The sequence below is a fragment of the Oryctolagus cuniculus genome, chromosome 7, assembly GCF_964237555.1.
Source record: "Oryctolagus cuniculus chromosome 7, mOryCun1.1, whole genome shotgun sequence".
Lineage (NCBI taxonomy): Eukaryota > Metazoa > Chordata > Mammalia > Lagomorpha > Leporidae > Oryctolagus > Oryctolagus cuniculus.
This window is the reverse complement of record NC_091438.1, coordinates 59,432,631-59,459,317: the sequence shown is the minus strand read 5'-3', so window position 1 is coordinate 59,459,317 and position 26,687 is coordinate 59,432,631. Positions and strand designations below refer to the sequence as shown.

The following is a 26,687-nucleotide window of genomic DNA, read 5'->3' as shown; positions in this document are numbered from 1 at the left end:
GAAAATATTTGCAAACTATTAATTTGACTAGCGATTAATATCCAAAAAACTCAAAAAACTCAGCAACACAAAAACCAAACATTAATTCGAAAGTATGCAAGTAATCAGAATAGATACTTCTCAAGAGAAAATATACAAAGGGTCAATAAATATGAGAAAAAATGTTCAACACCACTAATTCTCATTAAAATGTAAGCTAAAGCCACAGAGTAATATTATTGCACTCTAGGCGGGAATGGATATTATCAAATAAAATATACCAAAAGCTCATAAGGATGTGGAGAAAGAGGAACTTTTATGTACTGTTGGTGGAATGTAAATTATCTATAAGTTCCTGATTCTTGTGCCAGCTCTATGCCGTCTTTTAGTGATGGATGGGCGGGATACAGTCAAGCCTGGGCTGGTGGACAGGAGGGAGGTGTCATAGCCGCTGCTGCCATCCCAGAGAGTAGCTGTGTCTGCTCTGAGACCTGTGGAGCATTATATCTCTGGCTGAGCTTCCTGAACTCGCAGGTTTCATTATCACTTGTGGTGGTTGATAGTGTTCTGTGCACCGAGAAGAGCAAACCGTGAGTCTGAGATTCTGCTAAATCCTTTTTCTAATGTAGTTTTTTCAAAGCTTTTGAGCATTCATGCCAATTACCCAACAGCATGGGGTTCCCCACATTCTTGCTCCCCGCTTGTTTTTGCTCATGTTCCAATGCATTGTAAACATCTGGTGGTCAAAGGCAGCACCAGGGACAGGCATGGTGGTGCAGTGGGTTGAGCTGCTGTGTGGGACACCCACACGCCAGGCCAGATGCCTGGTCTGAGTCCTGGCTACTTCCTGCTTCCTGCTTCTCGGTCAGCTTCTTGCTAACTCACTTGGGATGCAGTGAAATGAATGATGAATGATGAATGAATGATAGCACAAGTACTTGGATTCCTGCCACCCATGTGGGAGAGCAAGATCGAGTTCCTGGCTCCTGGTTCCTGGCTTTGGCCTGGCCCAGCCCCAGTTGCTGTGGATAGAAGATCTCTCCCTATCTGTCATTCTGCCTTTCGAATAAATAAACACAGCTTTTTAAAACAGCAGCTTTAGTTATCAACAAAATCTTGTAGGTTTGGGTCTAAGTGAGGATCCTGTTCTCCACCCCTGCCCCACCCTTGGGCCAAGGTCACCCCTGAAAATCAAGGACTTGAATGAGCCCTTCCTGGTGGGACAAATTCCCCCACTACAATGGCCATCCACCTTTCCTGTGAGGAACTCTTGGCCTGAGAAGTTCTTACCCAACCCATCCGCGGATGTTCCTTCTACTTATTTCTTTCTTCCTCTTACTCCCTCTTACTATCCCAAATCTCTAGTCCTTCTGACTTTTAGGTTTTACACTACCAGAAAGTATTCAAATGCTTATAAAGCACTGCTCTTGGCACCAGACCTGACGGGAGGCACTAAAAACGCAATACTGAGCAAGATCACTCAACATGCACACAGCCAAGCAGAATGTGAGAGCTCTGAGTCTGGTGGCGAGAGTAGCCAAGGAGGAATAATGAGTGATGGGGCAGGCAGTGGGAACACATAGCAGGAGTGCCTGGTCTTGTTTGGAGGACTTTCTGGAGTAATTGAGATATGAGAGATAGCTAGGAATGAGTCAGGTGAGAAGCTGGGGTTGGGGGAGCGGGAGTGGGGGTTGGATGGGGAGAGAGAATAGACTGAGTCATTCAAACAAATCAGAGGAATTTGGTGTCCTGTGTTATCCAGGGTGTGGTGTGGAGGTGGGGCTGGCTGGGAGCTGAAGCTGGCCCGTGCTGTATCAACTTTGCATGTTGAAGGCAGTCTTCTCCTCCTGGGGCAGAGCGAGGAAGCGCCAGCATCTGACGGCAGGTGAGAGGTGAAGATCAATGTAATGACTGTGGTGCTGGAGAGAAGAGACCCGGCTGGAGCAGTGCTTGGCAGGAGCATACTTCACAGGACTTCACAGGACACCACAGGACATAGCGGTTGGTGAGGGACGGGGTTGTGATAGAGCCAGAAGCTTAAACAGACCCCTGGCTTCTGATGTGAGCAGCTGGGAGGTGCGTCAGCTCTCCTCTGGGGTGGTGGACATGGTGCGGAAGCTGGATTGGGGGTAAACTGGATCAGGGTACCGACCTCAGGAGCCTGGGAGACACCTGAGTAGATGCACGTGGGGTAGAAATGAGTGCTGGGGCCACGCATGTGCAGAGTTGTGACCCTGTGGAGTGACAGCAAAGGAAGCCAGAGGAATGGGTGCTATAACTTGGAAAATGGGAGTCGAGAGGGGAGCCTCTCCCCAGCTCCACAGCGAGGGCCCAGCAGAGCCACAGCCCCAAGTGGAGGGCAGTGTCAGACGCCCCAGAGAGGGGACCTTAGGACAGCACAACCTGACTTAAGTCAACAAGTTGTTTTCTTCAGAAGGATCACACACATGTGTGTATGTGTGCCTGTGCATGCGTGTATACACACACATACACACACACACACATTGCTCCAGCATCAGATAAGTTTGGGAAAAATCTCAACAGTGTTCCCTCTGCTTAGAGAATATTAAGGATTGACAAGTTCTGCAGTAAAACAAAAAAGAAAAAAAAAAAGCCTTTCCCTCTTTGTTTGACTCAGTTTCCCCATGAGCCAGCCCTGGTCAGAGAACACTCCAGAGTCTACATGTCTCAGGGTGAAAGAAGAGACAGAGAGAGATGACTTTCCCCAGTGTGAGCTTCCAGGTCAAGCCCTCGGGAGAGAGAGCCATCCATGTATCCACTTATCAGAGGAAGAAACGGGGGCTCAGTGATTTGTTCCAAGTCTCAAGCTGCCAGTGACACAATCAGGTTGTCACTTCTCCCTTGACCATTTCAGCCCAAGAAAATTCCAGTAGATGAAGCAGAGGGGACACTGGAAACGATTTTTAAAAATCTACTGGTCATAATGTTTCTCAAACAGCTTTCTTGAATTTGAGTCCCAGCTTTGCCATTTCTTTGCGTGATTGTATAAATTCTCTAACCGTTCTGAGCCTCTGCTTTCTAATCTACAAATGGGGATAGAACAGGAACAGTAAGTAGTGGCTTCCTGTTGGGTGTTACTATCAAGACGTTGAGGTTGAGAGGTTGAGATGTGCTCTGGATTGCACAGCCGGCCGAGCTGAAGCAGGGACCGAAAGCAGACCTATGGGCTGCAGAGACAAGGCTCCCTCTACTAACTGCCTCTTTTCTACCAGTGCCCCTTAACTTGAGCCTTGGGAACTGCCCGTGACCATCCTCTCACATAAGGAAACTCTTGCTTTTGAGGCAGAAAAGTCTTGCCCAATCCAAGAGGAGCCCAGAGACTGCCCAAAGCCAGCTGAAGAGCATGGGGAGAGGGCAGAGCGCCTTCAGGAAGGCATTGCTAACTTTTGGTCTTTAGAAGCTTTAGAGAGCATTGATTCTTTGGCCCCCCCTGTTGCTCAGTCCACCCGAGTGGGAGATGCTGGCCATGGGGCCAGGCACCCTTGTGCCTGAGCAGACTCATGGGGAATTCTGAGGTCCCACTTTGATTGGGAAATAGTCTCCTTTTTTCCAAACAACAATCATGTCTGAGGCCACCCAGGACCCACCTCGGTGGGTCACAGGCTGGTTCCCACATCTTGGTCCTTGGCTTTTCCCCTGTGTCACAGCAAGCCGTTTAGGGTAGGCTTCAACAGAAAGCTTCTGAAAAGCCTCGGGGGACGCTTTGACTCTCTGAAGCTAAAGACGGAGGACTCAACCTCACTTCCTCCCTCCGCTCATTTGGGCTTCCTGTCGTCACAACGTGATCGTATTTTTTTCACCCTCCACTTCTCCTTTTACACAAATATCTCCCGACATCCGGGTTAGCAGCCTTGTCACAGCCACTTCAAGTATAATCACAGAAGCCTGCCTAAAGGATTGAGGAGCAGTGCCTGAATAAGGTAAGACTGATGACATTGAACTGGTTCAAAAGCAGAGCTCTGGATCATTTTGTGTAGGGGAGGGTGTCTGTCTACGAGTCTCTACATCCTTGTACTAACTCTGAAATCCACAACTCTTGTTTCACAAATACTGAGGGCAGGAAGAAGTAGAGACAGCCATTGAGATCCCAGTGACGTCTCCGAAGGCAGCCAGGCCCCAAAATGTTCATTTAATCAAGCTCCTTTTGCCTGATGTCTCTTTGGGCCTGGCATTCCATGCTTGAGTTGCTTTGTCCGGTAACTTCTGATGCCTGGAGCTCTCTGTGTGAGATGAAGTTGGAACGATTTCCTTGTGCTCAGGTCTTTAGAAAATCGGTCTTGTGATTTTAAAGTGAGGAGAGAACTCACGGCTGGAGCCATGTAGAAAGGCCGCTGGGAGACGTGGGTCTTCTTCATTTGAGAAACATTCAAAAGGGAAGTTAGTGATTTCCACTGTGACTCCCCACAGCCGCTAAATAGAAGGATGGTTAAAGGAACACATCAGATGTGCTCAGTAACTGGATGATTTTTTAAAGTACGTATTTATTTTTAGTAACTGGATGTTAAGAGGTGGAAGCTACATAGCACTAAGGGATGCTTAGTGTCCCTACAGGAAGTGTGTAGTGGCTCTTAAGGCATACCCACATTAACTTGCCCCTGTACGCAAAACAGGAATGCTGGTAAATATAATTTGAAAGACAACCCACAAACTTGACCTAGCCACAACTTTCTGTGTGCCATAACTAATGTCCGAGGTGACATGGACTCAGTCACAGGGTAGCCAGCTCTGGTCCTGACCACCACGGTAGTTGCTGGGCACCGCGGGAGCTCTGTGTCGGAGCTTACTTCTCTAGAGGCCTGCGAGAATCTCGCTTGATTAGGCTCTGGGAGGAAGAGAGGAAAGTCCCCTGTGACCACACTCACGTAGCTGTGGAGGAGGGGTGGTGACGGGAGAGAGCCCTAGACTCTGAGGTACTTCAGGAGCTCCTGGGCCGTGGCTTAGAAGATGAGGAACCAAAGTTCTCAGGCATTCACTTAATCACCAGGACTTAGGTGCCTCCTGAGGCCAGATACTGTGGAAAGTACTGGTGGGGACAAGATAGAAGTGGGTTATCTGTTCAACAGGGAGTCCTGCCCCTAAGGAATTTACACGGTAGATAAGAGATAACTGTGCAGGCGTTTTGGAAGCCAGCTGAACCAAAGCAGAATTCTAGCTTCAAGTTTTGCTTTCTCAATCTCAAGCAGAATCTGCACTGTTTTGAAATTGTGGTTGAATGGGAGTAGAAGGTGAACTGAAACATGATTTCCTGTGACATTTCCTGTGTGGGCCTGTTAAGAATATTTAACTTTTAAACAGTGGGTTGGACATCTGTAGTCACAGGGAATAATTCAAAACCCATCCCTTTGCTGCTACTTTTACTGCCATCTGAGTGATCCCACTTTTGTCCCTTGACAAGAAGTACAAACTAAAAAGGACAAAATCCATTGGTCCTTAGTTTCTTATAACCTCTGGTTGACCCCTGACTTCCCAGAAACCCTCAGACTTCTGTTCTTCTTCCCCGCCCTGTAACTACAACATACCCCTGGCCCAGCATTGTGCGCAGTGCTGCAGACACAAGGACTGCTGATGTGGGCATCGATCTCCAAGCGTTTGCAGAACCCAGCAAGGAGAGCTGACACAGCAATACACAAGCACAATGCAATGTGCTCTTTCTGTGCTGGAGGGACAGTGCACACAGAAGGTGATTTAGGAATGTACTAGAGACTCGCTGGGAGAGGATGCGAGTGCTGAGATTCACTTTCAAAGAAGCATGAGTTTGCCGTGGGGACTGGGAGAACTGGCATTCCAGACAGAAGGCACTCTACAGGTGAACCCGAGACCCGCACAAATGAAAGTGAGCAAGTGAGATTGTCGCATCACAAGCCAGATTGGCAGGACCACAGGAAGTGGGAAGTCCTTTCTCCTACTTTACACGTGAAAGTGGAGGGCAAGGGTCCACTGACCTGGCAGATGGTGGGCCTCCCCATGGGCAGGGCTCTATCTTGGGGATATAGCCCATCCACATTATGGAATTGATGAGATGTAGCTTGAGGTGAAGCTGAAGGGGCAGATTTTCTCCTCCTCAACTTAGGTTTTTTCCTTTAGGTCAGAAGGAAGGGTGGAGCTTTTCACAAGGTTACAGCCATTCTCTTTCTTCAACTTCTTTTCCAGGAAACACTGTGGTTAGTTTGTGTTCCTAGATTAGTCAGCCTGTAACACGCCTTGCACTGAGAGCACACCCACGGTGTGTAAATCCTCCAGGGCTGTAGTCTGGACATCTGCCCTTATGTAAAGCTTTCGAAACCCAGCTGTCACTGCAGGTGCTAAGCCCTGGAGCAAAGTGACCCAAGCAACCCAACAGCTGGGTAGAGCTGACTTCCTGGGGGGCTGTTTTGTCAGCAGAAGGAAAAGACTGCAGCTTGAGTGGGGACATCAGTTTGGAGAGCTGTCTGGAAGCGGATTTGGGGAGACAGGGAAGTATGTAATATCAAAACCAGTGGGTGAGTGTCCGAGAGGAAACCATGAAAGTATGTTGGGACACAGAGGCAAGTCTCCTTTATCACTATCCATTTAGTGACCTCACAATAGAGTTTCTGTGCAAGCAGTAGCATCATATGCCACAGCTGAAGCCAAGAATTGTCGTAAAAGAAAAGATGCAGCAAGCATGTGTTTCTATAGTTATTTGCAACGAGAGCTATGCTCCAAGTGTTAGATGGTCCGTGTTTAAAAGGACTTTGGAGATTATTTAGGTTCAAATAAAGTAGTTAGCTCACAAGAGCCCAATAAATGTTAGCTGTTAGAACTTTCCAATCTGCTTGTTTTTCAAATAAAGTGACTTGACTAATGTCATAGAACTACTTAACTAGTTATTTAAGCTGTCTCTTGGTTCTTAATAGAATGCTGTTTCCTCCACCCTATACTCTAATTCCTTTTGTCAGATATTTCTTCATCAATAGGCATCATTAGACTGTGTTTTTGCTTTTTTAAAGGATTTATTTATTTATATGAAAATCAGAGTTGAGAGAAAGAGAGAGATCTGCTGGTTCACTCCCCAGATGGCCACAACCACTGGGGCTGGGCCAAGCTGAAGCCAGGAGCCAGAACTTCTTTCCGGTTTCCACTGTAGGTGCAGGAGCCAAACACTTGCACCATCTTCTGCTGCTTTTCTCAGGCTTTTAGCAGGCAGCTGGATCAGAAGTGGAGCAACTAGGACATTAACCAGTGCACAATGGAATCCTGGTCTCTCAGGCAATGGCTTATCTCGTTATGCACAATGCCAGCTCCAAGTCTTTGTTTACATAAAGAAATTTCTGGTGCATTTTTACATAATCAGGCAAAGAAATATGCGTTAATAAATCCACTAATGAGAAATCAATGTTAGCTAATCAGATACTCAATATATATTTAATTTGTCACAGTTTTGCTTGACATTTTCTATTTTGGGAAAACTTAGTTAAAGAATAAGCATGAGAAATGTTTTTGAGGCTAAAAAGTTATTCAAGTGTATTTGAACTCATGGATTAACATTTATTCTACATCAGGAGCACATAGAGAAATTGAAAAATTGACTTATGGTTCATTTCTCTAAAACTAACGATTGTAAAATCTCAATATTTATACCATCAAGGACTAAAGTTGTAGGAATCTCGATATAAGAACCCTTTCCATCAGGGCCAGCGTTGTAGCATAATGAGTTAAGCTGCTGCTTGTGATACCAGCATCCCATATCAGAGTGCCAGTTCCTTTACAACTTCTTACTAATTATCCTGGGAAGGCAGTGGCTGATATCCCAAGTGCTTGGGTCTCTGTCCCTCGTGTGGGAGTTGAGAATGGAGCTCCTGCTCCTGACTTCAGTGTAGCTCAGACCTGGCTGTTGCAGCCATTTGGAAAGTGAAACAGCAGATTTTGTTGCTCTGTATTTCATACATATAAATAAATCTTTTTTAATAAATAATACCTTGGATCATTATTCATTTTCAATTCTATTTTTTAGCTTTTGCTTTGACAAATAGTCAGACTTAGAGAACAGTTACAAAAATCATGCAAAGAATGTCTGAAATCCCTTCATCCAGATGTCCCAGAGATTAATGTTTCACCACATTTGCTTTACCTTCCCTGGATTTTTCATATGATAGTAATTACCCTTATGATTTTTTCCTATAAATACTTTCGTAATACTTTTGTGTGTGTTCTGACAAATGAAAACAATCCTCTTACGTAGTCACTTTGAGACTATCAAAATCAGGAAGTTAACGCTGATACAATGCTATTAGTGATTTATAGGTTTTATTCAGATGCTACCAATGATGCTCATTAACATTCTTCAAAGCAAAAAGAACTCTCTGACCCTGAATTGCCCTGGACTGTCATGTCTCTTAGCCTCCTTAATTCAAACACTGACATTCTACATACTGTTGAAGAACACGGACAAGTTGTTTTCTAGAATTTCCCTCTGTTTGGGTTTGATGATGTGCTCCCATGATTAGATCCAGGTTATTCAAACTGTGGTAGGAGTAGAAAAGAAGTGGCTTTCCTTACCCTACACAGAGTCTTGGTTAAGCTGGTGTTGCTGCCTGTATACACTATGGGCAGGCCTCTAAGAGACAGACCTTTTGCTACAAAGTTCTGCATATTTTTAGGAAAATAAGGACAGAGAACCTCTAGTTCATCAGCTGTGTACAGTTTAGGCAACTCTTTCTGATTTATGGAGTGCCCTTATTAGGAAGGTCCCTGTCCCAGCTCAACTGTGCAGCTTGTTAAGCTCCCAGATGGGAGGCAGTAAGTTTCCAAGATCACCAGTATTTCTTTCTTCAATTTTTCTCTTTTGTCCTTCTTGTCTTATTTCTCTCTTTTGCGAATCACCAAATATTCTCTCCTTTTTCTTGAAGGGAAAGAATTTTTATTAGACCGTGATTTCAGAGGGGAATACACTGACACACACATTCCATGATCAGATACAGAAAGGTTAGAGGAAATTATGCATAAAAGTTGGTACTTTTGCTTTGTTTTATGTATTGTCATCTCTCCCCTTACAACTGTTTATCATACCCTCACTTATATAAGTATATGCCTTTTAAATAAAAAATTTATTTGAGAAGCAGAGACAGATAAAGAGAGATAGCCCCCATCTGCTGGTTGTAAATGCCAGCAATGGCTAGCGCTTGGAGCCAGGAGCTCAATCCAGATCTCCCTGTGGGTGACAGAAGCCCAGCTACTTGAGCCATTACTTTTGTATTCCATGATCTGCATTGACAAAAAGCAGGAATCAGAGTGGAGCTGGGAATCAAACCCTGGCACCCTGCTATGGTATGCGGGTGTTCTAACTGGTATCTTAGCCACTAGCCAAATGTCCATCTGAAACATTTACTCATAGCCCCTCTACCTCCCCAGTCACTGCCCCCAGGAGTTCACACTTGAGGCCTGAACTGATGAAAGATGGCTGGGGTCCATTTGGTTGCCTATTACACTATAGCAAATGAGTTGAGTTAGGAAGTGAGAGTTTTATACCAGAGCCTAGGACGAGAGGAGGAATGTGGACTTTGTGGATGAAAGGCCCTGGGCCGAACCCTGCCTTTGCTGATTGCTGGATAGGTGATCTTGTGCCAGTTAAAGGCTGAGTCTCTGCTTTTCTGTTTGTAAAATGGGGTTTAATGACATTCGAGTTGTAGGGTTGACATGAGGACTATAAATAAGATATAACAATATATTTCACTTTGTGTTTCTATGGGGGTGCAAACTGTCGAAATCCTTACTTAATGCATACTAAACTGATCCTCTGTAAAAAAAAAAAAAAAAAAAGAAATTATCAATTCCCAACTTGACTCTCACTGGGATTAAACATGACAATAGGTCTGCTCTGATTTCATCATCATTTTAAAAAATCATGTATTATTTTTCACTTTATGTTTCTGTGTGGGAGCAAACTGTTGAAATCCATACTTAATGTATACTAAGCTGATCTTCTGTATATTAAGATAATCGAAAATGAATCTTGATGTGAATGGAAGGGGAGGGGGAGTGGGAAAGGGGAGGGTTGTGGGTGGGAGGGACGGTATGGGGGGAAAGCCATTGTAATCCATAAGTCGTACTTTGGAAATTTATATTCATTAAATAAAAGTTTAAAAAAAAAAAAAAGATATGTGTAGGAGGAATTTGACATTCCAGGGGGTTCAGTGAACTATTTATTATTTATATAAATTTATATGAGCAAGAAGCTCTTACTTTGGAGATACTTATAGAGAAGAGATTTTCCCTTCTATTTAGAAAAAAACTCTTTGTGAATAACACTCTCAGTTTTCTTTGCAGTGAAATCAAATACTTCACAGGCCTGGGTGGGAAGGGTAAAGAAGTCATAATGACCCGTGAATGCTAAGCTCTTGTGTGTGTATAGGAGAGCAGATCTGTGTGTAGAGAAATGCCTGGGAAGATGTTCAGCCAAATATATTAGTGGTGAAAGTCAGAGTTACACAGAGAGAGAAGGAGAGGCAGAAAGAGAGAGCGGTTTTCTACCCACTGGTTCACTCCCCAATTAGCTGCAGTGGCCGGAGCTGCGCTGATCCGAAGGCAAAAGCCAGGTGCTTCTCCTGGTCTCCCATGCAGGTGCAGGTCCCACTGCACTCCCAGGCCACAGCAGAGAACTGGCCTGGAAGAGGGGCAACCGGGACAGAATCTGGTGCCCCAACCGGGACTAGAACCCGGTATGCCAGCACCACCGGTGGAGGATTAGCCTATTGAGCTGCGGCGTCAGCCCAGCTTTAGCCACTTCTAAGCTTGATTAAATTCAAGACTAGATGGGGTGGTGCTCCAGGGATAGCTCAAAGCAGAGAGGTGTAGAACCAGATATCCACAAGACAGGTTAGTAGCCCAGGCTCTTTGCTTGGAGGAAACTGAAAAGCAAAGCTCATCTCTGGGCTCCACACTGGGCCATGGCAACACGTAGCTTGCTTAGGAAGGTTTCCTGGAAACTGATATCAGTGGCTTTCTGCACGAAGCCGTGAGTCATGAGGTTGGGAGACCCAGACTTTGACTGCAGGAGACGTGTCGGTTCCTCTGGATGGTGGTGGGAAGTGGTGACCAGCGTCAGTGAGGAAAAGGAAGGGGAAAAGGATAGCATTCTCTCTCGGGTTAGAAGGGAACCAGAACCGTCCCTGTGTGTGGGAGAAGGCAATGACAATCTCCACCACCTAGGCAGATTGTCTTCTTCAATTTGGTATGAGGTTAAGTAGAAAATAAGAGAGGGAAGAGGTAGAGGCTCTTCTTCCTGTCTGCGAAGGAAAGAATAAGTGGTGATGCCCTTGGGTTTGAGGAACCACAGTAGATGGTGCTCTGTGGACCATTAGGGTACACAGGCCTGAAGCAACCATCACAGGATCAAAGGATGTTGGCGCTGACATGACTCTATTGGGAATACGGTGCAACAGCTTTCTGTTACTGATGGATAAACTATTTGCCTATGTACAAAAAAGCAATTTAGGAGCCAGCACTGTGGCATAACAGGTAAAGTCACTGTCTGATGTGCTGTCATCCCATATGGGTGCCAATTCAAGACCAGTTGCTCCACTTCAAATTCAGCTCTCAGGCATGGCCTGGGAAAGCAGTAGAGGATGGCCCAGGTGCTTGGGCCCCTGCACCCACGTGGGAGACCCAGAAGAAGCTCCTGGCTCCTGGCTTTGGATCAGCACAGCTCCAGCCATTGTGGTCAATTGGGGAGTGAACCAGCGAATGGAGGACCACCTCTCTCTCTCTCTCTCTCTCTCTCTTTGCCTCTCTGTAGTTCTGTCTTTCAAATAAGTAAATAAAACTTTTTAAAAATATTGGTTTATTAGCAGAATAAAAACTCTACCAAGTTCATTCTACTGCACTATGTTAATTGGGGTGGCTAAGTCAAGGGTCAGTTCTTTGTTCATTCAGTGGCATTATGCTACCTTTCAAGGATTCAAGGATGAGTAGAACATTCTGTGTTCAAGGAGTTGTAATTCTAGTGATGAGAGAGATACATAGAAAAGCAAGTGTTGAGGTTGTTCAGTATCTGTTTTTTGTTGCTGATTATAAGACTCTGTACAGTATTAAAAAACAAAGAACTCTAAGCAAACAAAAACAGTTACTGCATTAAAATTTCAAAATAATTAGATGAGATCTATAAACAGATTAGACCAAGTGTTTAGTGATGGCAGAGACAAAGCATTCCCTCGGAGGCAGAGAGATTTGAGTGTGAAGTAGACACATTGGGGAAGTTTTCACAGAAAAGTGACGCAAGCTGAATCATCAGGATGATTAATAACTAACCAGATTAAGAGATCAGAGATAGAGAAAAGGGCGAATTTCAACAAAGGACCACATGAACAATTGTGAGGAAGGAGGTGTTGAAATCAGTGCTAGTGGTGCTTGCTGAGTTTTCATGTGTAAAACAGGGAGTGTTGTAAGAGTTTGAAGTAGTGGACAGGAGCAGATTAGGAAAGGCCCTTAACATGTGTATGTCTGTGTAAATCCATCACACAGTCAGATAATGAGCATATTCATTACTCTCCAAAGATTCTTCTTGGCCTTTTATAATCCTTTTCTCCCATCCTTCCCTGCTCCCCTTCCACTTACTTCCTACCCTACACCACCCACATTCCTAGATGCTTTTTATTGCTATAGATTAGCTTTCATTTTATATAATGTTATATAACTGGAATTACACAGTATGTACTTTTTTAAAAAATACTTATTTATTTTATTTGAAAAGCAGAGTTACAGAGAGAGAGGGAGACACAGAAATAGAGATCTTCCATCTGCTGGTTCACTCCCCAAATGACCGCAACAGCTGGAACTGGGCCAGATTGGAGCCAGGAGCTCCTTCCAGGTCTCCCACAAGGGTACAGGAGCCTAAAGACTTGGGTCATCTTCTACTGATTTTGCAGGAACAATTAGCAGGGAGCTGGATCTGAAGTGGAGCAGCTGGGAAATAAACCGGCGCCCATACGGGTTGCCTGCGCTGCAAGTGGTGGCTTAGCTCACTATGCCACAGAGCTGGCCTCCCACAGTATGTATTTCTTTTAGTATTTATTTATTTATTTGAAAGGTAGACAGGTACAGAGAGAGATAGGCAGAGGAGAGAGAGAAAGAGAAATCTTCTGTCTGTTGGTTCACTCCACAAATGGCCATATTGGCCACAACTAGGCTAGGCAATTTCCAGGATCTGGGAATTCCATCCAGGTCTCCCACATGGGTGGCAGGGGACCAGACACCTTCTGCTGCTTTCTCAGATGCATCAACAGGGAGCTGGATCAGAACTGGAGCAGTCAGTACTTGGATCAGCACTTATATGGATTGTCAGCATTGCAAGCAGCAGCTTAATCTGCTGCACCACAATGCTAGACCCAATATATATTTTTAAACTTCTTTCACCATGATTATTTTGAGATTCATCTAAGCTGTAGAATGTATCAGTAGTTCACTCCTTGTTATTGCTGAGTAGTATTCCAATGTACAGTTATCCAATAGTTTATTTATACATTCATCTGTTGAAAGACATTTGGGTTGTTACCAATTCGGAGTTATTAGAGATTAAGACTGCTATGGACATTCCCATACAAGCTTTTATATGGACATATGCCTTCACCTCTCTTGGGTAAGCATCTAGGAGTAGAATGGCTAGATCATATAAGTTATATGTTTAACTTTTGACAAAACCAGCAAACTTTCTTAACATAGACATGCCATGTTATTTTCCCATCAACAGTTTAAGAGAGCTCCAGTTCTACCACATCCTCACCAACGCTTGCTGTGGTCACATCTTAAAAAAGGAGAAGTGCAGTGGTACCTCACCATGGCTTTAATTTGCATTTCCCTAGTGACAAATGAAGCAGAGAATTGTTTCATGTACTTATTTGCCATCAATGCATCTTTTTTGGTGAAGTGTCTATGCAAATCTTTTGCCCATTTTTAAATTGGTTGTTCATCTTTAGACCATTGAGTTTTGAGAGTTCTTTTTGTACCTGTTTATAAGCTGTAAGCCAATTTTCTGTGGCCATTTCAGAATACCTGACACTGGGTAATTCTTAAAGGAAATACGTTTGTGTCCACTCATGTGTCCTGGAAGCCAAGAAGTCAAAAAGTAGAGCTGGGAGAGCCTGTCCTTCTCAGCTTATGGAGGAAAGTGTAACTGCAAACACTTATATGCAAAAGAGGCAAAACCCCAAAATCAGCCCTACTTTTTAATAGTACACTTGTGGTAACTAACCCAATAACTCATTCCTGCAAATGATGCATTAATCTCTTTTAAGGCTTTAGTATCCCCTTAAAGGCTCCTCCACTTCACAATAACCCTTACATTGGCACTCAGTTTCAACAAATGGTGACAAGGATAAACTCATCCAACCCATAGCTAAAACATTTTATCTTATGCTGATTTGGAAATATTTTCTCCTTTTTTGTGTACTTTTTTTTTCATTTCCCTAATACTGTCTTTTGAAAAGCAGAATTTTTAAATTTTTGGTAAATTCAGTTTACCAAATACTTTATGAATTCCACTTTTGGCATTTTCCATTCTGTCTAATCAAGCTAGCAAATGTTTTCTCTGTATTTTCTAGAGAATTCACAGTTATGATCTATTTTAGTTACTTTTTAATTCAATGATAGATATAGATCCAAATTTTTGTGGTTTTTTTCATATTGGTATCTAATTGTTTCAGTATTATTCATTAAAGAGAGTATCCTTCATTCTCTAATATACTGACTTTAGATCTTTGTTGAAAATCAGTCTTCCATATATGTCTCAATTCTATACTCTTCCATTACTGCTTAAAATATTTATTTTGTTTATTTGAAAGGCAAAGTGACAGACAAAGAGGTGGAAACACAGAGAGGTATCTGCTGATTCACTCCCCAAATGGCCACAAGAGCTGAGGCTGAGCCAGGCCAAAGCCAGGAACCTGGAACTCCATCTGGGTCTCCCACACGGGGGATAGAGGCTCAAGTACTTGGGTCATCTTCCGTTGCTTTCCAGGCACATCAACAGTGAACTAGATAGGAAGCAGGACAGCCAGGACTTGAGCTGGTGTTCCAATGTGAAATGACAGCGTCCCAGGTGGTGGCTGAACCTACCGTACCACAAGGCCGGCCTCTGTGTTTTCTTTTATTTATCTCAACAAAGATACTGTGTTCTCTCCATTATTGTAGCTTTATAGAAAGTAATGAAATTAGGAGGTGTTTGCTCTCCAATTTTGTCCTTTATGGCCTTGCTGTTTGTGGTTCTCTTAGCTGGAGCAGCATTCATTTTAGAGCTTTATATTCCCACTCTTCAGGCCAGGCCTTTCTTTGTACTTTACTCTGTGAGTCTTGAGGCTTTACATTCTCTTGAGAGAGAACAGACACTAACTGGGCTCTATGTGAGTGCTAGACAATATGATACCTAGCTTTGGATAGCTTCTTCACACACATGTGCTAATCAGCACTTGCTTAAATTCTTGACAAGCACTGCTGGTAGTCCTCCAGCTCCAAAATGTCAATGCACCTTGTAATGCAAAGGTGACTTTGCAGATTGATAGAGCTGAATATCTCAAGATGGAAGGATTATTGTGGTTTATCTGGCTGGGGCCTATTTAATCATATGTGTCTTTATAAGAAGCAGGAGAAAAGAGTAGGAAGTTGCAAATGTGTTGGAGTGATATAAGGAACCAGAGAATGCATGAGACTTTTAGAAGCAGACAAGGGCAAGGGCATGGATTCTCTTCCTGAACTTGTCAGAAGGGATACAGTCTTGCCAACTACTTGAGTCTGGAGGTCTGAATGTCAGAACTATAACAGTGGTTTTAAGGCACCACTTTTGTGGTATTTGTTGCAGGATTTAGAAGAAACTAATGCAGGTGCCCCCTGCAAATCTCTGAGGTTTGTTCTCGGTGCAGGTTTCCCTTCTACATTACCCTCAGCTGGGAGGCCCAGCGACCTTTGTCTCCTTACAATCTCAGCTCTGACTCTCTCCAAGAAGTCTGCCAGGCTGTCCCATGGTCTGGAAACTGTCCACGCAGTAAGCTGGGCAGTCACAGGGATCACATCATTTATTTTCCATCTTTCAGGGGTTGATTTCCTTTGTTGTCTCAAAACCAGTGACTTGCAAACCATCGTTTTATTTGTGCATTTTTAAGTTTTTCTGGTTAGAAAATAAGTCCGGCCCCTGTTAAATCATCTTAGCAAGAGGAACATATCTCAAATAGATGATATTATTTGATATTATTATTTGATAGTTCACAATGAGAACGCTGAAGTGAAAAAGATAAAATTAATTTTAATATTGTATTTTATCTCAATATTTCCAGAATATTATCATTTCAACATGTGATCAATATACAAATGTTAATATAATTTTTTAAAATCCTAAGTGTGCCTTTTACCCTTCCAAACACATTTTAATTCAAACTTGTAAAATTGCAAGTGCTTAGTAGCCACAGCAGAGCTTAGGTATAGCAAATCTTAATAATGTTTGACCGCTCATAACTACTTCCATTTGAATGGGTCAAATTGTTACCTTGCCCATGAAATACTCTGTGAGTAGTGTAGCTAAAATTCCTTGAATTTGCATGGTATTTGGTGCTATCCTTAGGGACTTGACATATTTTATCTTTTATTGCTTGATAAACGGGTTTAAAGATTCTTAAGAATTTGTGCACTACACTTTGTGAAAAGGGTATTAGGGATTCTCAAGAATTTGGAAATGAGACTGCTAAATGGCACATTCTAAAGGGTAAATTAATACAATTTAGATGAAATTATTATTCATCATAGGTTATATTTTTTAAGATTTATTTATTTGAAAGGCAAAGTTACAGTGCGGGGTGGAGAGGGAGAGAGACAGACAGACAGACAGACTGAGAGGTCTTCCATCCACTGGTTCACTCCCCAAATGGTTGCAACGGCTGGAGCTAGGCCAATCCAGGAGCTTCTTCCAGGTTTCCCACATGAGTACAAGGGCCCAAGCACTTGGGCCTCTTCCACTGCTTTTCCCATTGCTTGTTTGTTTGACTTGTTTTATTTCTGCTATAACATAGACATCTTCAGGGAATAGCTACTGCTTATTCAGGGTTGTATCACCCCTAACAGGGAGAACAGAAGACCAGAAATGTTTCTGCAGAAAAAGAATGAATGAGGCTTGTGTATGTTCACCTCCACTTTCACATGGACACATGTGCAAAGCAGATTTGCTATGTATAGGGATCTCAAAGCATTGTAGGAGGTGCTGGCCTTCTCCAGGTGTAACTGACCAGCAGCCTATCCCTGACTCCAAGTGCTGCCTTCTTGAGTGATTTCCCAGGCTCTGCTCACCAGCGCTGCACATAAACTCAAAGCACTGGCTTGACCTATGTCACTGTGACTCACCTTCTGAGAACAGCTCTATTGTTTTCTTCAATACTGCTTAATTCAGTGTTAAGCATCCTTGACTTGTAGAATTGGAGCAAAGTGAATGCCCTAGATGAGCCTGTTGGTACCTCAATTCAGAGACTAGGAGAACAAGAAGCCTGAGGAAACTTTCAAAGGCAAGTCTTAGCTCAAAGGCAAGGTGATGCTGGTGACCCTTGAACCCTGAACACCTGTATACTGTAGTCTCCAATGCCACCTTGTAGAGTCTGGCCACTCATTTCTCTCTCTTTATTCTACTTTTTAGGGAAAGAATAACACAGCATGAGCATGAGTAGTTTGAAACTGCTGAAGTATGTCCTGTTTTTCTTCAACCTACTCTTCTGGGTAAGTGTGTATTTTCTGAGTGTGGCAACGGGACTCAGCTCAAGTCTTTCCAGCTAAGCTCTCCTTCTTCCCTTCTACTGGAGAGTCTGGGTTGAGTGTAGCCCATACACCCTTGGGTTATATCCAACCCATCCTGTCTGAGAGCAAAGGAGTAATAAGTTACTCCTTTCTTCCCATCCTATCACAGAATGAACCTGCAAAATCAAAAGGTACCAGTGCAGTAATTAATGGTAGTGCCACCTCTTTCTGGGAGCTTTAGGCTACTGTTGCTCAGTGATGGCGGCTACGCAAGAAGCCCAAGACTGCATTCTGGGTATTGAGTGCCTCTTTCTGTTCTTGTATTTTCTTCTCTGGGCCCCTTGGAAGAATAGCTGCTTGAAAGAGAACTAATCTTTTCTGGAGAGGTTCATGTACCAGACTCAGCAATTGAATTTCAGACACAGCATGAGTCTGTACTTATGTGTGTGTGAGAAGATCACTATTCGCTTGGTTTCTGTATAGAAAGATGAACTTCCTCAGCTGGGGGATCTCCTCTACATGGTCCTGGTTTCCAAAAGGGAGGCCACATATGAGCAATTGAGGCAATGAGAAGTAGAATATGTGAAGCCTGGAATTGGGTCTGTGGCCCATAGCAGTGAGTTTTCTTTGGTATCTGGAAATGGGTAAGAAGAGATGTGGGTGGGAGTCCATACAAAGAAGCTAGGATTGCCTGTCTTCTGGGAGCATAGGGAAGCTGGGTAAAGAGGTTGTTTACAACAGTCTGCACCAAACCAATGGAAGAAAGGTGATTCCAATCTGAAGGAGGTGAAATATGAGAAGATAACTCAAGAACCATATTTCACCTTGGAATGTTACGGGATTCTTCTTTTCAGTTCTGTGGCTGCTGCGTTTTGAGCTTTGGGATCTACCTCCTGATCCACAAGAAGTTCGGGGTGCTCTTCTTTAACCTCCCCTTCCTCACGCTGGGTAATGTGCTTGTCATCGTGGGCTCCATTATCATGGTGGTTGCCTTTCTGGGCTGCATGGGATCTATCAAGGAAAACAAGTGCTTGCTGATGTCGGTGAGTCCTTACTGCAAACGTAGTGCCCTATATGGGGAAAAACAATGCCTCAAGTGGCACATATGAAGTTTCTAGTTAGTCACTGAACCACAAGGAAACCACAGGGCCATGGGATTGGCACCTCAGATCAGTGACTCCAGACCTATAATAGTATTCTGGTGTGGGTCCCAGGGATAAGTGGGAGGGGGCATCGTTTTGACAGTGTTAATCATGACCATGCCATTAGAATTTTCCTTCATAGAATTCTGTTTGTTCTTCATATCTGGTTAAGATCAAGTCTCATCCCTCGATTTACATCCTCTTTCTATTAGAATGTACTGTCAGGATCTGACTCTAAGTCATTAACTGGTGGAAAAATAAGTCTTCAGAGCGTGGTAGCGCCCATAAAATGGCAGAAGATGCTTCCTTAACTCATCTCTGCACAAGGTACTCCACAGTGAGAGTGGCCCAACTTCAGCAAGAGCTCCAGCTATACCTGTAGAGATTGACTGTGAGAGATACTAGAGTCTCCAGTTGTTTCCATGTCAGTTCAGTGTCCTGAGGACCACTGCAGACTCCGGGTTTTCTCTGGAAGCACTGTGAAGGAAGGGCTCCATGCAGAATAGGACTTGATACAGCAAGTGCTGCTCTCCACGGCCAGGGGCTCCCAGGCACCTTGGTTCTTTCTTGAGTCTTTCAGTTAATCTTCTTCCCCTATGGGTCAACTCATAAACTGGAGCCAAGAAAAGGAATGCAAAAAAAAAAAAACAAAAAAAAAAAAAACAAAAAAAAAACAAAAACAGTCCCCATCTTCAGTTCTTAGACAGAGATGGGAAATAACAGGCATGGGATAAATATTTCATATGGTCCACAACATGAAGGAGCTGATAAAAGAGAAGAAATGACTGAACATGTGTTTTCTGTTGTGTGAAATTTGCATAAAGGGAGTAAGCATCTAAAGGTGGAGACAAATGTGAGTTAGAACCATGATTAGAGCCACTCAGCTCCTCATCTGTCCAGGGCTCTTGTTAGCCTTCAGGATTACTTGCCCTCTACCCTAAAGTAGCCATCTAACAGAAAGGATTGGGACCCAAACTCTCAAGACACATGACTTAATTTATTATCCCCCAGTGCAACTTATTATATAGGATGATGCCAAAATTTCTCCTTTTGTCCAATAGATGGTATTGAAAATGCAACAGGGAAATGCTGCTCTTAAAGGCACAGTGGGCGAGAACAGCTACAAGACAGCTAGTCTGCCCTCTGGTGTCCAGTTGTAAGAACAGAATACACATTGCTCACAAAATAAAGAGGTCTACAAAGGCAGGAGACTGCAAGAACAGGAGCATTCTGCCAAGACCCACCTGCTCCCAGGGCAGAGAGGGGGTGGGATGGGATCTGGGACCAGTGCTGTGAGTGTGTCTCTGCTTTACCCCAGTTCTTTGTCCTGCTGCTCGTCATCCTACTTGCTGAGGTGATCTTGGCCATTCTGCTCTTCGTATATGAACAGAAGGTATGTTACACAGAACAAAACTCATTGTTGTGTTGCTGAAAGTGGGGAGTGTGCAGTTGGAGAAAAAGTTAGAATAAAATATGTTCTATAGTAGGGATAGAAGTGAAGTGGAAGGATGGAGGGGAGAGAGATTAACTCTAATCGGGCAGATGAAAAATTTCCTGAAGGACGTTGTGCTTGGTGTGGTGAAGAAGGACCGGAAAGAACATTAAGGACAAATTCATCTTTCTCCTACTTACTTTTTCACATGTATCTGCATGGCAGAACACAGTCTGTCAAAACACTATTTGCAGCAACACTGATACACAGAGACATTTCTTTTTCTGTTTTTGTTTTTTGATTTTTAAAAATTTTAGCCCCCACATATAAGGAGGAACATGCAGTATTTGTCTTTCTGTGTCCAACTTACTCCACTCAACTTGATGTCCTCCAATTGCAACCATTTTGACACAAATGATAGAATTTCATTTTTTATAGCTGAATAATATTCTATTATATATACATTTGTGTGTGTGTATATATATATGTTTATATATACTCCATTTTCTTTATCCATTCACCTGATGATGGGCATCTTGGCTGATTGCATATTTTAGTGATTGTGAATAGTGCTGCTGTAAATACTGCGGTACAGGTACCTCTTTGGTACCATGTGTTCATGAATTTTATTTATTTTTTAAAAGATTTATTTATTTATTTGAAAGTCAGAGTTAGAGAGAGGAGAGGGAAAGAGAGAGAGAGAGAGAGAGAGAGAGAGAGAGAGAGGTCTTCCATCTGATGGTTCACTCCCCAATTGGCCTCAACAACCGCAGCTGCGCCGAACCAAAGCCGGGGGCCAGGAGCTTCCTCTGGATCTCCCACACAGGTGCAGGGGCTCAAGGACTTGGGCCATCTTCCACTGCCATCCCAGGCCATAGCAGAAAGCTACATCAGAAGCAGAGCAGCCAAGACTAGAATCGACACCCATCTGGGATGCCAGCGCTTCAGGCCCAGGCATTAACCCGCTGCGCCACAGTGCCAGCCCCTCATGACTTTTAAAACCCAAGCTCTTAAAGGACAAGAATCCACTGATACTTCTTTCTTCTATTCCATCTCATCAGCAGCAATTCTTCCCATAAAAATAAATTCCTCCTCTCAGTTCTAAGGAGACCACTTGGAAGGGAGGAGCAAGTGGATCACTAGAAATCCTTATTTCAAAAAGCTGAAATCCAAAATTCTTCAAATTCTGAAATTTTTGAGCACTGACATGATGCCGCAAGGGTAAAGCTCCAGACTGACCTCATGCTGATAGGTCACAGTCAAAATGCAGAAGCACTAAAACCAAAGCATAACTTATTTTCAGGCTATGTGTATAAAGTATATGTGAAACAGAAATGAATTTCAGGTTTAGATTTGGGCCCAATCCCCAACATAGCTAGTTATATATATGGAAATATTACAAAATCTGAATAAATCTGAAATCCAAGCCACCTATACTAGAAACTCCTTATTCCTCAAACTCACCTGCTTTTTACAATGTTTTCTCTGCTGGCATGCACCCTGTCTAGCTGAACAAGTATGTGGCTGATGGTCTGACTGACAGCATCCAACATTACCAATCAGATAACAGCACCAAGGTGGCATGGGACTCCATCCAGTCATTTGTGAGTACAGACAAACCCTCAAACCAGCCCAGACCTTGTTTTCCAGCCTTAATACCTGGGGCTTGCACCTTGCCTGGAAGTTTCAGAATCTAATGCTTACAGTCCTGGCATACAGAGTAATGCCTTGGCTTTCACACACAAGGGAGCACAGCAATCAATTCTGTTGACACAAAATTCTCTCTATCTTCTCATTCATCTTGTGCTAACTCAGATTGGCTCACTGTTTAAGTTCTACTCTGATGTGAAGAGACCCAAAGATATACTACTGGATTAGTTTACTTATTTTCTAAAATTTAATTGAAAAGAGGCATATATGACACAAGAAATCCCTACAAATCCCCAAGTTGCACAAGCCCTCCTGCATCCTACTCCTCGTGCCACAGTTTGCATCTTCAGCAATACCACTTTGACCACATACTTGTTTAGCATGGAATAGAGGAAATGGCACAGGAATTAGAGTGTGGAGACAAGAAGTGGGCAGCCTTGGGAAAATATCACTGAATCTCCCTAGATCCCCAATCCCATCTTTTTCCCAGTTCAGTTTTAAAATATTTTATATAATTTTCATAATATACAAAATAAAGAGAACAATTGCAAATGATTCTCTAAGTACATGTCACCAAGTTCAGCAGTTGACATTTTGCCAGAGTCATTTCCTCTAATTTCTTACACTTCTTTGCTAGAATGTTTTGAAGCAAACACTATATATCATCCCATTCATGAAAAAAGAACTTTTTTAATATATCTAAATTTTTATCATTCCTTAATATTACTAATACATAGTCTGCAGCCAAGTCCTTAATTCTTTCAAAAGTCTTTTAATTGATTTGTCCAAGTCTAGACCCAAACAAGTTCCCCATTTCACATTTGGGTGACTATTTTAATCTTCAGTACTATCCTTTTCTGCTCATATTACCTGTTTTTTGGAAAGAAATAAGGTTATTGGTACTATAGGATTCCCCACTTCCTGGATCTGGCTGTTTGGTTACTCTAGATATTTTAGTGTCAGAGAGTCTTGCCTCCCACAAACCCAGAGAATCAAGGGGCTTGAAGCAGTTTTCACCTTGTGAAAGGTGAAACCTTATGAGAGCTGGCATTTCCCTGGTGTACCTTGTAAACAGGCACATAATATCTGATTCTCCTGCTGTTATCTTCAAATTGGTTGGTGGGTCCAGGTGTGGTCAAACTGAACCTTTCATGGTAAAGTCCTATGGATGCCTACTTATTGCTCTGTAAAATTTGAATACATTAAGCACGCCCTCTCTAGTTCACAGGAGTCTTATGTGAATAAAATGGTATAACATGTTTGAAAGTACTTTGTTCCAAGGAGCCCATGTAGTCAGACCAATTCAGGACTTTCTGCTATGGAGTCAGATCTGAAGAGCCTAACCATTTCCTCTGAGGTCTAGTTTTCCTGTTGACTTTCTAACCATCCTATATTGGGGGGATTTGGCTTTCAGCTGCAGTGTTGTGGTGTAAATGGCACAAGCGACTGGCCCCGTGGCCCACCAGCATCTTGCCCTTCAGATTCACAAGTTAAGGTAATCCTGTTGGCAACTTTTCTATTATCGCCCTCTTTGTTTAAACTCTTATTTATCTCATTCACCAACCAAAATCCGACCTGGAACTTTGTAGGGCTGACAGATTTACTAGTTGTTGAAGCAGAAACTGAAATGCAAATCAATCCCAGGACTGCACAGGCTATATTATCCTTGTTAATATTAGATCAACACCAAATATTCAAAGAACACAAGGGCATTTGTTGCTGCCCTGCCTTTTGGGAGCTGATTTAATGGGTAGTAAAGATCTAAACCTTTTGTATTAGGTGTCATTGAAAAGTCTCTTGTTTAGTATTCCCTACCTTATACCTGTTTCTACATCCATGCAAAGAAACCTGTCTCTGCATTACGTCAGGAAAAATACAAACTATCTTCCCAAATAATCCTCTTGATAAAGTTGAATCATGGTGTACTATCATCCATACCTGTTATTTTTTCCAGGGTTGCTACATAAAAGCACAACAGTGGTTTCAATCCAACTTCTTGTATATTGGCATCATCACCATCTGTATATGTGTGGTTCAGGTAAGAACTTAACTGTGGGACTGCTGTGATGATTAGGTGGGGTAAGTCACGTCAGGCTTTAGAACAATACCAGGCACATAGCATATATTCAACAAATGTTGGCTGCTTTTATTAGATAAGTTCCTCTGGTCAATTAGCAAACGATGTTATTACAAATTTGATTTAAGGCACACAGAAAGCATGCTGTAGTAACATCTACCTGGTCAACTTAGCCCTCAGAGACCTTTGTGACTCACAGTCAACTTAAAATCTATGAAGCAAAACCCCACGCTTGTCTGTCACTCAACCAGTCTGGAAAAGACTATGATCAATGAAGTGTTCCACTGGAACAGTTGACCTAGCATAGTAAGAAGGAGTTGATGATAGCAATTTCATCAGTTTAGTTATAAAGGGTGGATTGGGGGGAGCTTTGTGTGTTTTTTCATTATGTGATATTTCTAACATGTTTCTACCCAAGTGTTGAATATATCAAAGATTAGTTAAAGTTTAGTCAAAAAGTTCAGAGAAAGATGATTTTTCTTTGCTTGGAAACTGTGCAAGCATAGGATGTTTATGGTGATGACTCATTGCGCAGTGTTCAATGAGCAAAATTGGTATTATCTCAGCAGCAGGGCTGCTTTGACTTCTTAAGACAGAGATGTTTTCTTGCCATCATGGCCACCATTTCTCTCCCCATTGCTCTCTTAAGTCAAAGGAGAGTTACTGTGAGGGAAGTTGAAGCTATGGTGGGAATGGTGGTCTCTGTGTGACAGATATGTTCTTTATTTTGGCGGGGGGGGGGTGCTAATTCCAGGAGCTGTGGAAGGAATGACTACTCATATGAAGACTTCACATTTTCCCAACTCTTTTCTCAGGTGTTGGGAATGTCCTTTGCACTGACCCTGAACTGCCAGATTGACAAATCCACCCGGGTCCTAGGACTATGACCTGCAACCTCCCTGTGCTGGAGAGATTTGTCTCATCTTTGGAAATCTAAAACCACTTATAGCATGAAGCCCTAAATAATCACCTGCTGCACTGTTGTCATCATCTTCCCTTCATCTCTTCTCTGCTTGGGTCTCTGTCTTATACAACTGGAGAAGAGGGTGTTGGTCAGATACTTCCCATCTCATGCAGCAAGACAACTATTCATCCATTGACGGAAGCAAGGTGGTAAAATACCTGGGTGTTTTACAGAAGTGAGAGACCAAGAGAACTTATGGCGCTAGTAGGTCAAAACCCAGGGGCAAGTCTAGGATTTGATGTTTTGAAAATTACTATTGTTAAATCAGTCTCTAGCCTCTAAACCACATCCAGTCTGCTTTCCAAAGTCAAGCAAAAGAAAGCAGAGGAAAGCTCTGGGGCCAGGCTCACTGGATTCTTGTCACAACCCTATGTTTCCTTTCGCTCTGGGGGCCTTGGTTACAGGAATTAACAGAAAACTCTTTCCCCAAAGGGTGAGGTTTCATTTCAACTTTTTTGTTAAATGCCTTATTATTGTAAGTCTTTCCAGATAAAGAAACTATCCAGTGATTCATATCTTGACTGCAAATATCTTTTAGCCTTTGATTTACATAGTCATGGAAGAACTCAGCAGTCCAGTATCTCTGGTGTATTAGCTGATAATCTCATTCAGAAGAGCTCTAGTGTAACTTCTCTATCAGATAAGGTTTTGTTAATGTGCTATTTTTAATTCTTCAATAAATAAAATAGCTTATGACCTCAATCCCAAACTTCTCATTCTTATATCTCAAATACACCTTCCTTTACTCAGCCTGACTCTCTAGCTGGCAAGCCAGATGTATTAGTTATATATTGTTGCATAATAAATTACTCCAAAATGTAGTGGCTGAGAACAACAAAGGTCCTCCATCTGATGGTTCACTCCCCAATTGGCCACAACGGCCAGAGCTGTGCCAATCCAAAGCCAGGAGCCAGGAGCTTCTTCCGGGCCTCCCATGAGGATGCAGAGGCCCAACACCTTAGGCCATCTTCTACTGCTTTCCCAGGCCACAGCGGAGAGCTGGATTAGAAGTGGAGCAGCCAGGTCTTGAACCAGCGCCCATATGGGATGCTGGCACTGCAGGTGGCAGCTTTATGCACTACTCACCCTGTAGTCATTTGGCAATTGCTGGATGGTACTCATGTTCAAATAATCTGTATTTTGCTTACTGATGAATCCAAAGCACAGGTGTAGTAATGCTTGCAATTCTGATATTTCCTTTAAGTGAAAAGGTGACAGTTCTTTGGTTGGACATTTGGCCTAGTCCTAAGATGACAGTTAGGACACTTATGTCCCACATTGGAGTACCTGGGTTCAAGCTGGCTCCAGTTTTTGTCATCAGCCCTGGGAGGCAATGGTGATGACTCAAGTAATTGGGCCCCTGATATCCATGTGGGAGACTTGGATTGAGTTACTGGCACCCAGAGCTAGCCATTGTTAGCATTTGGAGTGAACCAGTGATTGCGAGTATCCTGTCTCTCTCTCTCTTTCTCTCTCTCTTTCTCTCCCTGTCAAATAAATAAAAATTTTAAAGATGTAAAAGTTCTCAACAAAGAAAGAAAAAAATCACTCATTGAGGTTGCTAAGATCTACAGTACAATAATGTATTTTGAGAGGAGGAAGCAAAGTGGTGGATGCTAAGATGCTCCAGCCTCCATCACCCTAGAGAGACAATGATTTGAACAGTTACTCACACACCAAGTCACCTTTGCAAGAGCTCCAGAA

The 26,687-nt window shown here is 43.0% G+C and overlaps 1 protein-coding gene across 4 annotated transcripts; it reads left to right on the top strand.

Annotated features, from left to right (window-relative positions):
• Positions 1-432: 432 nt before the first annotated feature.
• Positions 433-25,685, top strand: CD53 (CD53 molecule). Of its 4 annotated transcripts, XM_051856177.2 has the most exons (10): positions 435-569; positions 1,836-1,980; positions 3,648-3,920; positions 17,621-17,700; positions 18,573-18,761; positions 20,179-20,253; positions 21,801-21,896; positions 23,357-23,437; positions 23,897-23,980; positions 24,835-25,685. In XM_051856177.2, the coding sequence occupies exons 4-10, from the start codon at positions 17,638-17,640 to the stop codon at positions 24,904-24,906; spliced, it is 660 nt and encodes a 219-aa protein (XP_051712137.2). In that variant the 5' UTR covers positions 435-569; positions 1,836-1,980; positions 3,648-3,920; positions 17,621-17,637; the 3' UTR covers positions 24,907-25,685. The 4 variants fall into 4 exon arrangements, with proteins under 4 accessions (XP_017201494.2, XP_051712139.2, XP_051712140.2 ...); XM_017346005.3 differs by lacking the exon at positions 3,648-3,920 and having other exon boundaries at positions 433-569; XM_051856179.2 differs by lacking the exon at positions 3,648-3,920 and having other exon boundaries at positions 433-569; positions 1,836-1,984.
• Positions 25,686-26,687: the final 1,002 nt, after the last annotated feature.